This window comes from the organism of the source record quoted next, unplaced genomic scaffold (assembly GCF_019419815.1).
Source record: "Pyrus x bretschneideri cultivar Hongxiangsu unplaced genomic scaffold, Pyrus_bretschneideri_v1 Contig9, whole genome shotgun sequence".
NCBI lineage: Eukaryota > Viridiplantae > Streptophyta > Magnoliopsida > Rosales > Rosaceae > Pyrus > Pyrus x bretschneideri.
In genome coordinates this window covers 3,888,832-3,905,281 of record NW_025999831.1, presented here as the reverse complement: position 1 = coordinate 3,905,281, position 16,450 = coordinate 3,888,832, and the positions used below count along the sequence as shown (strand labels likewise).

The 16,450-nt window shown below is 39.9% G+C and overlaps 3 protein-coding genes across 4 annotated transcripts; 1 reads left to right on the top strand and 2 right to left on the bottom strand.

Moving 5' to 3' along the window:
- Positions 1–822: 822 nt before the first annotated feature.
- LOC125473579 (thioredoxin-like 3-1, chloroplastic) lies at positions 823–2,708 on the top strand. The gene is made up of 4 exons (XM_048576636.1): positions 823–1,301; positions 1,629–1,703; positions 1,794–1,834; positions 2,097–2,708. Exons 1-4 carry the CDS (start codon positions 988–990, stop codon positions 2,150–2,152), a joined length of 486 nt encoding a protein of 161 aa, XP_048432593.1. The 5' UTR covers positions 823–987; the 3' UTR covers positions 2,153–2,708.
- A 2,969-nt stretch (positions 2,709–5,677) lies between these two features.
- Positions 5,678–7,502, bottom strand: LOC125473576 (activator of 90 kDa heat shock protein ATPase homolog). Its single transcript, XM_048576628.1, has 3 exons — positions 6,407–7,502; positions 6,219–6,298; positions 5,678–6,043 (listed from the first exon to the last, which is right to left on the bottom strand). Exons 1-3 carry the CDS (start codon positions 7,286–7,288, stop codon positions 5,950–5,952), a joined length of 1,056 nt encoding a protein of 351 aa, XP_048432585.1. The 5' UTR covers positions 7,289–7,502; the 3' UTR covers positions 5,678–5,949.
- A 1,534-nt stretch (positions 7,503–9,036) lies between these two features.
- LOC125473557 (DNA-3-methyladenine glycosylase) lies at positions 9,037–11,865 on the bottom strand. 2 transcript variants are annotated; one of them, XM_048576547.1, is made up of 6 exons: positions 11,493–11,863; positions 11,139–11,210; positions 10,899–11,022; positions 9,897–9,967; positions 9,490–9,547; positions 9,037–9,405 (listed from the first exon to the last, which is right to left on the bottom strand). In XM_048576547.1, exons 1-6 carry the CDS (start codon positions 11,808–11,810, stop codon positions 9,236–9,238), a joined length of 813 nt encoding a protein of 270 aa, XP_048432504.1. In that variant the 5' UTR covers positions 11,811–11,863; the 3' UTR covers positions 9,037–9,235. The 2 variants fall into 2 exon arrangements, with proteins under 2 accessions (XP_048432504.1, XP_048432505.1); XM_048576548.1 differs by lacking the exon at positions 11,139–11,210 and having other exon boundaries at positions 11,493–11,865.
- Positions 11,866–16,450: the final 4,585 nt, after the last annotated feature.

The following is a 16,450-nucleotide window of genomic DNA, read 5'->3' as shown; positions in this document are numbered from 1 at the left end:
GGTGGGTCCCAATTCTTTTTGACCTAGCCCTCCATTGGAGTTGGGTTTTGTGGCATTTTGAGCTAAAACTTGGCCTATAGCCCTATAGTCATCTCCATTGGAGATGACCTAAAGGGAGAGAGTGAGTTTTGCATCACAATATACTAGCAATAATATGGTTCAAATTCGCTTTTGACGAGAATCGTATTTAAGACCTCTCACTTACAAATAAAGAGAAAAACCACTAGAACGTAGTACTAAGTGGCATCAAGCTTTACTTCTACTTCTTCTGGTTCATGATGCACGTACCCGTTTTCTACTTTTAAGTATGTTGTTGAAACTTTATGAACATTAATCACATAATGACCAACACTTGAGGTACTGCATCTCTAATCAAGAGGTACGATCTAATATATTAGTAGGACTGTATGAAAAATGCTAATGGAATTCTCTCAAAAGTGAAATTTTTTATAGACTCTCGGTCATGTTATGTTTTTGACATAATGTTTTATAATATTGGTACGAAAATTAAAGTAAAATTGTGAGATGATAGAGAATTAGTAAAGAATTCCACTTTTGAAAAACACTCCTTAACATTTCTCTGCTATATTGGTTCAAATATACTTGAGACCAGCAACTGGAACATGATTATTCGTTATTGTATAGCTTTGATGAGTCCAATCCAAATAAGAATCCAATAGGCCTGCTTTGTATTGGGTTCAGCAAACCCAACTCCACCCGTAGATATTTTGAGGCACACACATTCGATAACTTTCCGAAAGCGTCAACCCTTTCTTCTCCCTTTTCGAATCAAGACAAACCCCCCAAAAAGTGCAAATAAAAAGCAACCTTCAACGCCAAATACTCAAGTAGCCAGCTAGCCAACATAAAACCCACCATTTTCTGACCCATCATCCTAAAAATCTCACTTCCTCCGAATTAAAAATCTTATGTTTTTTCTTCTTCTTTGTAATTGTTGATTATTGTAGCAGGGCAAATAGGTGTAAGATGTCTGTTTTGGTAGCCAATTCTCACGTTCTGTGTAGCAGACAAGTCCATCACAGTCACAGAGACCAACAGCCACAGTTCTGGAGCAATGGCGGCGGTTTCCTGTTGTTGCCAAAAGCTTCTGGATTAGGGTTTATGGACAGAAACAGAGATGGCAACAAGACGTTGAAGAGGGACTTGAAAGTTGAGGCCTTTTGGGATACGGATACCTCGAGTCCCACGGTTGTGGAGTTGGAAGCAATCAACGACTGTGATCAGCTTGATCAGATTCTTAGCCATGCACGGGAGAGCTCTCAGCCCGTTGTCATTGATTGGTCTCTCTCTCTCGTTGTCTTAGATGAATGGATGCATGGTCGGCCACTTTTCACTTTCTCTCTCTTATCTATAGAAGCCAATGAGGTTTAGTTGGAAGCTGTCACAAAGCTACTTGCATACATTTGTAATATTTCATCTTTGTCATGGCAAGTTACTCACTTCTGAGCGAGTCTAAACAGAATTTCTCGTTGAGTTGTCATTGAGAAAGGAGATTCGAGCACGAGTTAGTTGGTAGCTTGAACACTGAAAATTTAAGCAAATTAGCTTTTTTTATTACAAACTTTGGTGACCTGAACATAGTTTTCCCTCTTCCATTTTTGTGACAGGATGGCATCTTGGTGCCGCAAATGCATCTATTTGAAGCCTAAATTGGAGAAATTGGCTGCTGAATATGACACCAAGTAACTCTTTCTCTCTCTCTGTGCAAAAATAAAACTCTTCGTATTATGAACCATACTGTAACGGCATTTCCATGTACACAAACACAACAGGATCAAATTCTACTATGTTGATGTCAACAAAGTACCTCAAGGTCTAGTAAAGCATGGAAATATCTCTGTATGTCTATTTGCAGTTTGAAAGAGACTTTCTTACACCCTTAATACGTCACTGTGACATCTCAGACTAATAATACAATGTCACGTGAGAACTTTAAAACACACTACTATCACATTATTTATTTGAGATATCACTGTCACATACTAGGAGGTGTAAGCCCGTCCTCATGAACTTCTATCCTTGCATTATTCACCATATTATTGATTTTTTTTTTTTTCGTTTTTCCGTTTTCTCAGAAAATGCCTACAATTCAGGTGAGATTTTCTACTGTACAGTAAAAGTTTTGCGATAGTGTTAAACGACATAGCTAAACTGTTGTAAATGGTTTGTTAAATGTAATTGCAGGTATGGAAAGATGGAGAGTACAAAGCAGAAGTGATTGGGGGACATAAAGCATGGCTTGTGCTTGAAGAAGTGAGAGAAATGCTCAAAAACTTTGAGTGAAAGTTTATCTTTTGATCGTTCTGTTTCCTTTATTAACCCTTTTACCTGTAATATGTTTTCATCACAATATATAATGAAAGAAGAATCTGTGCAGTCAAATTTGCTTTCCCTCTGGTTTCTTCAAATGTTTGTAAGGATGAATTCCAGTTTTGAGCTCAATTTTTCGTTCCTTGGTGCCTCGAAGGAACGAATAATATTGCATTCGAGATGGAATGCGCAAGAAACTAATCTCGGTTTGATATCTTGCCGGATTGTGCGAGGTTGATTCATACAATGAGATTGTTCTCTAAGAATGGCCAAATTGGTGAAATTGATGAGGAAACAATTTACTTTGCAAAACTACGAAATTAGTATGACAAAATATCACGGTAATTTGGTTGGCTGGATAAGATGAGTTAATAACCAATTAAAATGGCTAAGAGTCCAAGTTCGTTGTTTTTTGTGCAAAATGTAATTTGAACATGACATAATAAGTTATGTATTCAAAATAGGGGTTGTCTAACCCAACACAACCAAGGGTTACAAATCCCGTCTACGCGAGGCAATGTGAGGCAATCATCGTTGCGTTCATCTTCATCTCCTCTCTCAGTCATCATCTCTCTCCATATCTCGTCTCTCTCTCTCTCATTGTGAGTGAGATATGATCAGCAACCCTGAAGTCGTGGGGTCGTTAGAATGGCGTTGTGGGGTCATCGGGACCGCGTCGTGGGTCGTTATAGCGGGAGTCGTGGGTTTTGGTGAGAACCCAGGTCTCCGATAGTTCTATATCGCGAGTGAACAACGTACTAAAACTGTCGTTACAACATCATCAACCAAACGTCCTAAAACTGATATAGGCAGATCTTTAGATATTATCTACAGTCAAGACCACCGGTAGTTAGTTTGTGTACTTGTGAGCTGTAGCAATGTAATGTGATGTATCATTATCCATCCCTCTAAAATTCTTCCCCACTATTACTTGTGAATAAACCGTTAAGAATCTAGGGATGCTAGTCAAAGTACCACTTGCTTACATTTGTAACATTTCATCTCTATCATGGCAAGGTACTCACTTTTGAGCGGGTTTGAACCGCATTCTTCGTTTAGTTTGTCAATGAGAAAGGAGATTTGAGCATGAGTTTGTCACGAGTTAGTAGTAGCTTCGGTAAACTGAAAATTTAAGCAAATTATTATCGTTATTATTAGTATTATTTTATTTTTTATTTTTGTACAACTTTTGGTAACTTGAACATAGTTTTCCCTCTTCCGTTTTGTGACAGGATGGCATCTTGGTACCGCAAATGCATCTATTTGAAGCCTAAATTGGAACTAACTGTAACGGCATTCTACCATGTTGATGTCAACAAAGTACCTCAAGCTCTCGTAAAGCGCGTAAACATCTCTATATGTCTACCTGCATTTTGAAAGAAACTTTCTCACATCCTTAATACGTTACAGTGATATTTCAAATCAATAATACAAAATCACCTAAGAACATTAAAGCACACGACTATGACACGTTATTCGTTTGAAATATCACTGTCACGTACCAGGAGGTGCCCCATCGTTCACGTGACCTTGAATTATTTAATATATTACTGATCTTTTTTCTTTTTCGTGTTTCCAATTTCTCAGAAAATGCCTACAATTCAGGTGAGATTTTCCATTGTGCAGTAAAAGTTTTGTGATTGTGTTTAAACGACAGCTAAATTGTTGTAAGTGGATTGTTAAGTGTAATCTTGAAGAAGTGAGAGAAATGCTCAAAAACTTTAAGAAAGTTATATTTTGAACTGTACAATCAAATTTGCTCTCCCTCTTTGTTTCTTAAAATGTCTGTAAGGATGAACTCCAGTTTTGAGCAAGCTCGTTTCTCCGGTTCATGGTGCCTCCAAGGAACGAAAATCTTGCTTTCGAGATGGAATGCAGCAGAAACTAATCTCGGTTGAATCATACAATGAGGTTGTTTTCTAAGAATGGCCAAATTGGTGACAGAAATTAATGAGGAAACAATTACATTGCAAAACTATGGAATTAGTAGAAGAAAAATATCATGGTGACTTCTTCAAACATACATACGCCATCCCATTCTGTCCACAAATGCTCAGCTATAATTTGTAAGACAATGCTTGTTTGGTAGGCTGGATGGTATGGTTATAACCAATTAAAATCGCTATGAGTTCAACTCCGTTGTTTGTTGTGCAAATATAATATATAGGCAAGAAATGATAAAGTTGTAAATTCAAAATGGCTTTTTAGCTAATATGATTTCTAAAATTTGCATAACTCGTCAATTTGGTCCCCATGAGATTTGAAATCAACAAAAATAATCTCTAAGTTTGTCCACCTTCAATTATTTTAGTTCCTCAGATGTCGGGACGACAACATGGGCTCTTTATGGGACGTTAACGGGAGTCATGGTTCTATCGCGAGTGGTTGATGTGGAGAAAGAGCTAGCTTTCACAACCTATCCAACTGAGTTGTTTACGCCAAACAATAGACAAACCTCTCTTCGAACCCTAGCGTAACCAATCCTAAATACAACCACCTATCCTATCCTGCCCGCCAAACGAGCCGGAAATCACCACGGGTTTTCCCTCACTCGACCATATACCTCAGGTTTCCCTCATCCAACCGCCGCCACCGTGCAAGCTCAACTCAAACTTTGTAACCCTATTGTCATTGAATCTTCACTCTTCATCCCACACAATAACCAGTCTCTCCTGCAGAGCAACCTAAACACTTGACTACGCCTAAAAACTCGCAACAACGCCCTCAAGTGGGTACTTACTCACGACCACAGTGAACAACGTACTAAAATTGCCGTTACAAAACCGTCAACCGAACGTCCTAAAACTGATACAGACAGATCTTTAGATATTATCTACAGTCAAGACCTACTGCATTTGTCAAAACCTGCTGCGTTTGATCTGGGTACTTGTAGGCTGAAGCAATGTAATGTATCACTATCCATGCCTCTAAAATTCTTCCCCACTATTAGTTGCGAATATACACTTAAGAAGCTACAACATAACAATAGCATATGTTCATTTCTAACAATATAATCATCCAGTAAGAAACATCCTGCTATATAACAACACATGATTAGACAACGTAGTATTAAAAGGAGATTGAAAACTCAAATCCAATCTTCACACTTTCGGCATGCACGTTAACTATCAACATAACATGATCATCAAGAAGTTACACGAATAACAAATTAAATTTATGTTCATTTGCTAATACTGAAACAAGTGACAAACACACCATAAGGGATGTTATTCGCCGCAATGGCGTAAAAACCACAGCTCTTCTCTGCAAGGCATCAAGGAACAAACTTATTTCACTCGCGGTGATGAAAAAACGGTTGGGATTAAAAAGCAAAAACCGAAGGGCATGGTACAAGTACAAGAAATCAATCCATTGCAATGAGACAAATCCGACAAAATTCACACTAAATGCCACCAGAATTTTAGTTATTGAAATCTCGAGAGGACTGAAGATTTGTTATGATGAAAATCTGCTTATCAATGACCGCACACGACATTGTAACATTAGACTCAGAAAATGATTTTGATAGGAAGCATTGTAAATTAATCCCAAACATTTAATTCATGCTTCCAAAATCAACAAATTCCACAATTGCAAGAGAAACCCAACGTGAATATCTTAAATGCCAAAACCAAAAACTGCCCTTATCCGCTGGAAGATATGATCCCGCCATCCTCTCTCCGTATTCTCCACCACGGTCGCGTTCCCATATCTGCATTACCAAACACATAAAAACAAGGCAATTAACTTTCCATTAAATAAATAAAAAAAAACAATTCAACTCACAAGCTCCAATACAATCAACCTAAAATTTAAGCTCCAATACAGTCAACACTAAATTTGTTTTCAAGAAAAACCCATTAGTCGAAAGCTTAAACAAAACCAACCTGTCTTCCACAGGAATGTCCGTATGTGTTAGCTTAACAACAGTGAGCCCAGGTTCAGGTTCTTCAAGTATAAGCCTCACCTGCAAAATTCAAACATAAAACACTCAATCAACAAATAACAAAACCAATTAAAAGCACTGATAAGAACACATTCAAACACGAAAACCCGAATTTCAAATGCCACATACCGTCGAATCAATCCCGTCTGGCCAGCTCCCAAATCTCCATTTCTGCACAATCAAACTCCCACTCTGCAACTCCAAATTCGTACCGGTCACCGACCCATCAAAAATACTAATCGGCCCTCCGACCTCCTTGCTTATCTTCGCATTGCTCTGCGTAAAACCCTTCCATCTGTTCTCATCCATCAAAATCTCAAACATATCTTTCGCCCTGCAACTGAACTTCTCAGTCAAACTAATCGTCTTAAACCCTTTCCTGTTCTCCTTCTTCTTCACCTCCTCCTTCTCCACAACCACCTCCTTTTTCGCCGTCGCCGCAGCAGCACCCACTGCTGTCGAATTACTCTTCGGCGCAATCTTCTTAGCCTCAACTTCCTCCTTCGCCGGCCCGCCCTTCGCCATACCCTCCACATAAAACCTAACCTTCTCCAAAATCAACGGCTTCCCTTTCGCCACCATCGCCTCCTTAATCCTCCTCCCAATCGGCCCCTCATCCTTCACCGAAACCTTAACCTCGGGGTCCTCGTCGGCGTTCTCGTCCGAAATATACGGAATCTCCACAACTCCGTCGACCTTCAGCAGCGACTTCCCGTCGCCGTCCTTCGCCTCACCCTCCCACGACAGACTGAGGCTGATTTCGTATCCCGGGATGATCTTCCCCTTCCGGACGTTGACGTAGGCCTCGCCGTCGACCTTGTCGACGGTCTTGGTCCTGAGGTATAGGTTGCCTTCGCCGTCGAGGACGGTGAGGTTGTTGAGGAGCTTGGTGAGGAGGTCACGTGACCAGCCGAGACAGTCGGTCTCGGCCCAGTGCCAGTTGTGGACGTTGGCTCCGTCGGGCCTGTCCTCCACGATCCACCGCTTGTCGCCCTCGCCGTACTTCGCCATTGAATCGAATCAGGATTCACACTCAAAGTTGTAGAGAGAGAGAGAGAGAGAGAGAGAGAGAGAGGAGAGGGGGAGAGTGAGGGTTTGGGATGGGCGAGGAGAGAGAAACAAGGGGTGGGGGGGATGGAGTCTGGAGGGTTCTTATGGGAGGACTGAGGAGGGTGGAAGGGTCTAGAATTTTGAGGGGAGGCCCAATAAAGTGGGGGAATAGAAGGATCTGGAAGAACTATTTGGGCTTTATACCTACTTCTGTTGTTTAACTGGGTGAGCTGTCGGTTCAAAACGGCACAAACTAGATCCGGATGGAATTCAATTTCAAGATGGAAGAGGATTTCTCTAGATCTACTTTGTGAGGATTTTAAGAATCCTTATTTTCTAACCGTTCATCGTATATCGTGCAACTAGTTTACTATTTGTGTTTAATTTTAAATTAAAAAAATTAAATGATTTCTAATCGTACGATACACGATTAATGATTAAGATGTAGAAATCTCTAAAATCCTCACAAAGTAGATCTGGATGGGATCCAATGCCAAAAGAAAATCCCTTGTTGATTTCACTTCATATCCTATAATCTTGGAGAAATTCTCTTGTGCTATTAATATTTGTTTCTTATAGTTTTTATCGTCTAATAAATACTAGCCTTTATGCATGCGCTCATGCACGTGCAAAAGACATTTTTTGAATCACGACGTGCTATGCGCAATTTACACATTTTAAATGTATTTATATGCGTAAATTGACAAAAGGAAAGTCAAATATTTGAAGTAAATGAATAGTCTTAGATCATGCTAGAAGAAACCCCTCATAAACCAATTAAAGCAGCTGAATCCACATAATAAAATCAGTATCTATTGAATTTATATTAAGAATAGAGAAAATAATATTTAATAAACAACTGATTGAATCACATTATTGCTAACCCATTGTGTAGCTAAGTCCACCCCCTGCTCTTTATTGTAGATAATATCGTTTTTTCAAAAAAAAAAAAAAAAAATTATTTGACAACTAATTTAATCACATTATTATTTGCGTGCAAAATATACAGAAAATAATATTTAATGAACAACTGATTGAATCACATTATTGCTAATTTATTGTGAGGTTCTAATTATTAAAAAAAAAGGTAATTTTATTAACACCACAATCTTATGAATACACCTCATAATTTTATTTTTTTAGTTAAATTTCCGTAGAAACGAATTAAATTTTGAAGTCCAAAATAAACCCCATCCACCCCTTTATGCTGACTGCCAACCACCACAATATCTGGGCAATCTCTCTCTCTCCATATATATATCCAATCACCAGCCTCTCGCTGGTAGGCAATAGGGAATTGGGATATGGGGTGTGTGAATCAAGAGTGTCGGGCAATTCTCGGTCTGTTAAAGAGTCGGTCATCCAATCACTAGGCACTCACCGGTAGGTAATAGGGAATTGGGAAATGGGATGTGTGAATCAAGAGTGTTGGGCAATTCTCGGTCTATTAAAGAGTCGGTCTTGATTGTCAACTTCCACAACGTGGGGGTTTTTTGCTGTGTTGATATCGATGACGGATACCTCTTATATGGGTGGCCCATGGCCATCGAGCTAGCTTTTTTGCCGTCATTTGTTTATGGGGATGGGGTGGCTTCAGAAAAATGGTGGACAAAGCTGGAATTTTAGAGGCACATTTTAGATGTGGGGTGTAGGTTAGACGTCAGTCAGTTAAACTGTAAACATAATGCAAACACTATTACGAACAATCATGGCTAATAGACCTTTCCTACAAACATTAAAAGAACGACCCCAAGCCAACCAGGCACCCACTTGGCGAGGGTTGTGTTGTTTACAAAAAAATTTCAGGTTCACATATCTGAAAGGGACACCGGATTACCAAAGCGGCCATATGCATGATTAGGGATAAGTATACGTATCGACATTTTGAACAGTTTCATGAAACATAAGTTAAGATTCAGGTGGCCTGAGGGTGTTTTTAGGAGCACTTATCCAAGAGGTACCTGCAACTGCAAATCTCCACAATGCATTGACATGCTCAGGTGAAGCGTATTCAATTCCCACACGCGGACCAACCAGCATCTTTTCGGGCTCTGGACCATCTAAGATCTCCAGACCATCTGGCCAGACCCATTCATTTATCTCAGAATTAAACAAGTTTGTTTAGATTTATAGATGAAGGGGTGCGAGCCAACCATACGTACCTGGAGTATAAAGGGGATGGCTTGACCACTCGGTAGAAAGTCCCAGCGCTTGACCAATCTGAACACAAAAATATAGACCTTAACAGTTCAAAAACCGCTAACGCAAAGAATGGCACACGGAATTCAAAGAAGTGTATCAGTTTCTCCGAGAGTAAGAACAACTATAAATGTTTTAATTTATATTGAAATATATTTATGCTCATCAGCCTATTTTGATACAACGATAGTCACACATTTGCATATGAGGCAGGTTGTTAAAATTTATAGGTTTCTGTTTTGGTAAAATCAACAGCACCTACACTAACCATCCAAAAACAAAGTATACCATCAACCACTAATACAAAATTTGTGCCAACAGAAGATTGCATTGGAATTTAACACAGATTTTTAAGGAAAACGATGCTGACCTTTCCAGGTCCATTAAGGAGCACGGGTTTATCAGTTTTCTGACCTCGACGCCGCTGAATGGTCTCCAATCCTGTAATGACTTTCATTATTTCTGTGAATAGCATTCATCGAGAGAAATGGATAAAGAGAAGAAAGAGGGAGAGATGAATCTCCTTTCACATGGTTATGAGATAGTTAAATGTAGAGAAAAAACGACAACAAAAGAAGGAGCTATTTTTTCCCCACCAGAAAGTAGAGAGAATTTGAAAGAAAAACGTGAATCAGAGAAACTAAAAATATTTTCCCTCTCTTATCCCATATTCTTTTCGCTACCTTCGTAAACAACTTTGTCATACACATTGCCAGTAAAAGACGTTTGCACTATGGTAGAGCTCACTCCTTTTTAGTCCTTCTAAAAAGTTTCGGGTTGGAATAAAGGTTGTTGAAGAGCTGACATCTATTTAGGAAAGATGGTCAGCACATTGTTCTCTCCCTTATCAGTAAACATTTGGAAAACTATGCTAATCCATACCATCTCAAACAGTAATCAGCAGTCTTTGGAAGCTACTAGCTCTTCACTTGCAGTTCAAGTCGAATTCTTTCACCTAACACCGCCTAAAGTTATTTCTCTTCCAAAGCAAAGAAGCACACATGACTGCATTAAAAGAACCTTTGTTACCACTCCAAAATGCTCACCTCACTCATGTGCTTTCCCCACCCCCGTTATTTCGGTTTCTTTTCTCAAAATTATATTGCTCAACTCACCTCTCATATTCCCAACATACTCCTAAACTTGAACACTAGTTTTAAAACCAGAAAAAAATAAAACTAGATCCATTTATAAAAAATCTGGTATCGGTTTCAAATAATCATAACGATGGTTGGTTAGCAGGACAAGACTTTCGCTTTCGATTGACACAACGGCTAGAAGCACACAAATTACATGCAATTAAAGGGTAAATACAAGGATAACTCTAGTAAGTGATCGTTAGGGTATTACGGCTATCTCTATGAAAATTTACCACTAACTGGAGCGCAAGAACGTATTAGGACAGCAGCCCCAACTCCCTCCTTGTCAGCAACAACATTCAGCATTGTATGAAGGCCGTAGCAAAGATAAACATACGCATGCCCTCCAGGTCCAAACTGTATCCCAACCACAATACATTAATTTGAGCTCATGTTTTTCGATACTTATCTACATTTTGAGATCACAAAACGCGAAGAAAAACAGAACAAAACCGATAAAGGGAGCATCTCACAACGGGGGCTGTTCTCGCAGTTATGCCAAATCGACCATGACAAGCCGAATCATTTGGCCTATAAGCTTCTACCTATCACCAATGCAAAATCAATTAAACTCTCGTCATGATACGAACATTTACATTCCCCTTTACAAATCATTAAGTCAAACATTTTGATTTATGCATTTCATTCGAAAACAACAGGAAATTTGAGCATTTGAGACACAACGTGAACTCGTTTTCCGACTTGGAAGCTTTTCAGCTCAGTCACACAAGCGCGAATTCCTTCATTTTATTGGGAAACAAACAGAAAGTTGACAAACTAATTTCAAACGGAAAAAGACAACAGTAAAAAATTGATGGGTAAATTACCTCAGTAATCTGAAGAACAACATCCTCTCGCCTCAGAAACTTGCCCAGCAAACGTGGGGCGAGCTCTAGGGCGTCGATTTGGAAGAAGGAGAAGGGCAAGATGGTCATTTTCTCGGGAAGAATGTCTGAGATTGGGAGTGAGGAGTCGGATTTGGTTCGAGGTTGAGATTGGGGTTTTTTGGGTTTGACCGCTGCGACGGTCAACGATTCGGAACATTGACTCGGCCGAGTTTTGCCTTCTTCATTACTGAGTCGGTTGGATGGAATTGGCCTCTTGGGTTTGGCGGCGACTCGTTTAAATGCCAGAGGTTTCTTCATTTCGTCTCGCAGGATGTTTATGTTTGCTGGATTTTGGCGGGTATTTGTTGGTCCCTAAAAAAAGACGAAACTTGGTTCATGACATCATATTACCAAATTAGGGTAGTTTGAAGGTTTTTTTAAAATAATCGAAAGTGTCTTTAGAAAATAGGGATATGCTATCCACACATCCTATTTTACTTCTCACACACATCTTGATAATTTTTATCTGTTGATCTTCTTCAATTCATCATATCTGACGCTCAAAAATTAAAAAAGTATGTGAGAAGTAAAATGAGATGTGTGTATATCAGATCCAAAAAATAATTTTAAGTTTCAAAAACATTTTAAATGTTTTTCTAGCTTTATTTACATTTGATTAATTATTAGTTTAAAAAATATATTTACCAAAACCATTTTCAGTTATTTTAAAAGTACTTCCAACATTGAGAATTATCTTGGATCTTGTCATCAAAAGAAAATTATATATATTTGTGTGTTTAAATCACATAATATTGTTGTTTTGTTAGTTATCTACACTTCAAAAATTCATCATGTACGCCTTGAAGGGGCTCTCTAGGACGAAACCCTAGGAGAGCGCTGTCATCAGTTTGTTGGTTGTTTCTGGCCGACAAACTCAGGCCACTCTAACTTTAGAGGCGGTGAAGCAGAAGACGAATGGTGTGGCAGATAGTATCGCAACTAGTCGAGAAGGTGCTCAAGGGCTGTTTGCGGACTTGGACGTGGATAACAAGGGGACTGAGCACTATGGAAGACATGGTCTCCAAATTTTCTGGGCAATTTGCTATCACGGAAGATGAACAGAAGATACTTGTGGTTGATGCGAAGGAGGCGTCGACGCTGAGAACTTCGAAAGTTTTCTTGGTGGGGAAGGTGTTAACACAAAAGCCCTTCAACAAGGAAAATTTCAAGCGTAAATGCGAAGCTTGTGGAAACCCAAAGCGAATGTATTTATCATGGATTTGGAGAAAGATAGATTCGCGTTTGAAATTAACACGAAGCAAGAGATGACTGTGATCCAACGGGGGGGTCCATGGCTGTATAAGAAGCAATATTTATTGGTACTGGAAGAGGCAGATAATGGAACACAACCATTGAATGTGCTGTTATCCTATCAGGACTTTTGGGTTCAGATTAAAGGACTTCCGATTTGTTACATAACGAGATAAATGGGTAAACTTCTCGACAACCACTTGGGAGAGTACATTTTATCGGACCAAAGTTGAAAGGAAGAGCAATATGGGAGCATTCTCAGAATCAGGGTTCGCATTTACACCTCCCTATTGAAGATGTTGTTATACTGGACCAAGACCGAGTTCAACCTGGGCCTGGGACTATGATCGTTACTAGAGGCTCGAGAAAAGAGCTTAACCAAGTGCAATCCAGAATGGAGCTAGAAAAGGTTGTTGTACATGAGGAAGGGATGGGAACACGACAAGGGCAGTAGGGAAAGCAAGTTTTGGGAAGGGACATAACTGAATGGTCGTTAGGATTCGACCCTTTTAATTTGGCCCCTTTTATATATGGCAGTCAGGCATATGAACAGAGAAGAAATAGACGGGGTGGGGGTACTACATACACTGCTCGAAGGAGACAAAGAAGAGTATAACGGAAACTCCCTGAGTTGGGGAAGAGAAGTGAACGAGAAGTGGGTGATAATTGTAATAGGCATGAACCCAAGCGAAGGTCTGTGCTGTATTCTTTTATGAATTCTACAACGGCGAACAACACCAATGAGTTGTGTAAGCTGGAATTACCGGGGGCTTGGGAACCACCGGGCAATTCGTGCACTGAAGAGACTAGTTCTCTCAAAAGATCCCAATGTGATTTTTCTACGTGAAACAAAAAGCTCAATAGAGTATATGGAGGGATTAAAATCACAATTAAAGTTTGATTTTATTTTTACGGTACCTAGTAGAAGACGTTCGGGAGGTTTATGTGTGGTGTGAATGAGGAACTCCTCCTTCAATTTTCTAATGAGGAGATAAAGTTTGCGTTGTTTCAAAATGCATCATATGAAAGCTCCAGGACCAGATGGAATGTCTCCATGTTTCTATCAAAAGCATTGGGCAATTGTTGGCGAGGACGTTTGCAATGGGGTAAGATCGTTATTATCTTCCGGAGTTATGTTGTGGAAATTAAATTACACTCATGTCACTTTAATTCCTAAGAACAAAGATCCTACTGTGATGACAGAAGTGCACCCAATTAGCTTGTGCAATGTAATTTATAAAGTCTACTCTAAAGTGCTTACTAACCGTTTGAAACGGATTTTGCCGGAAATTATTTCTCCATCACAAAGTGTTTTTGTTCCATGAAGATTAATCTAGGATAACAACATGGTTGCATCCGAAATTGCCCATTATATGCATAAGAAATCTAGTTGTTGGGATGAAATTATGGCACTGAAATTGGATATTAGTAAGGCCTACGATCGTATAGAATGGAGTTTTTAGAGCAAATGATGAGAAAACTGGGTTTCGACGAGGCATGGATCAATCTAATCATGATGTGTGTTACAACAAAGTCGTATTCATTTAAATTAAGTGGGCAGCCCATGGGATATGTTCATCCAGAAAGAGGAATTCGACAAGGTGATCCCCTTTCGCCATTTCTGTTTGTCTTATATGTGAAGGGTTTATCATCACTGTTTGATGCATGCGAGAGAACGGGAAGAATTAGAAGGGTCAAAGTTTGTAAAGAGGCGCCAAGTGTGCACCACTTACTATTTGCATTCGATAGTTTCATATTTGCTTGGGGCACTCTTCAGGAGTGCATCCAAGTGAAACAATTATTAAAACATATGAAGAAGCATCTGGCCAAGCTATTAACCACTTGAAGAGTTGTGTGGCGTTCAGTGGAAACCTTACTGATTGTGATGGACAACTACTAACGAATTGCTTGGGCATGGCCCGAGTGAAATACCACGATCGTTATTTGGGGCTTCCGGTCTTTGTGGGGAAGGCGAAGAAAGAAGCGTTTGCCTACATTAAGGATAGACTATGGAAAGAGCTTAATGGTTGGCGAGGGAGTCTTTTGAGTAGTGCAGGAAAAGAAATTTTGATCAAGAGCGTTGCTCGAGTGGTGCCATCGTACACTATGCAAACATTTTTGTTACCAAAGCCTCTTTGTGATGAATTGAATCAAATGGTAGCAAAATTTTGGTAGGGGAGACAACAAGGTCGAAGGAGAATACATTGGATTCGTTGGAGAAAACTATGTAAGCCAAAAATAGAAGGTGGGCTGGGTTTCAAGGATCTTTATACTTTCAATCTTGCGTTGTTAGCAAAGTAGGGATGGAGGCTCTTAATTTTTTAAAGTTCTTAGTCCCATACCAATGAGAATGGATCACAATCCCAAAGTTAGCAGGTTGATTACTGAGGATGGAAGTCCATCGTGGAAAATGGAAGCAATACATAACCTATTTGTCGAGGAAGAGGTAGCACTAATCAAACGCATCCCTCTTAGCATGTTCAATACGGATGATATCTTAATATGGAATGCGGAGTCAAATGGAAAGTTTACAACGAGGAGTGCATACCATTTGGCACGGTATAGTGGGGAAGTAGACGGGAATGAACCTAGTGGTTCGATAATGGCTGCGGAGGTCAAATTTTTGTGGAAAGCGATATGAAGAGCTCACTTGCTGGGAAGGTAAAAATATGTGCGTAAAGATGTTGCATGAATGCATTACCGACAAGGTACAACTTGAGGAAAAAGAAATTAAATATCCCGACAAGGTGTTTGTTTTGTGACGGGGATGTGGAAACGGTTGATCACGTGATGAGGTTCTGTCCCCGTGCGATGGTGGTGTGGTTTTCTAGTCCGCTGGGTATCAGAAGCCAAGGGGATAGGCGACAGAGCTTGATGGAATGGATAACCGCCATTGCAGGTTCGATGTCGAGGGAGAGTTTTGACTTGGTAATGGTTTTAATTTGTTGCATATGGACAGAACGTAATGCAATGTTGTGGCATGGAAAGGCTCTGGAGCCTTCAGAAATGCACTGTACAGTGCAGACATGGCTACATGAATTCCATAAGTGGCATGGGCCGGGGAAGAACACCAATGTGGTCACTGGCAGCCATGGAAGCCGCCAGAAAATGGGTGGATTAAAAGTAATTTGGAGGAGTGGGGGTAGTGATACGGAACGGCAAATGGGAGTTCATGGCTGTACTAGCAATGAGAGCTGAGGGAATTGGTTCTCCATTGTTGGCAGAGATTATGGCAGCAAGGGCAGCAGTGATTTTTTCACAACACCAGCAGACTACACACGTGGAAGTTGAAGGGGATGCACTGATGGTGACCACGGCACTTCAACATGAGGGCCTAAAGGATTCATCTCCTTTTGGGCACATTATTGCAGATACTAGACATATTTTAAATGGTTTTTCTTAGTGCAAGGTTACATTTGGCCGACGCTCGACGAACAAGGTGGCACATAGGTTGGCTAGATTGAGTTTAGCCCTTGATACTCTGATAGTTTGGTTCGAGGAACCTCCTGATGTATGCACCCTATCATGTTTGTACGTATTCAATTTCCTATCGATGAAAATCGTACCGTCACTCAAAAAAAACACTTCCACATGAACTCTTACCCTAATTACAACTCTTCTCATTATCTTTTATTGTCGTTATAATA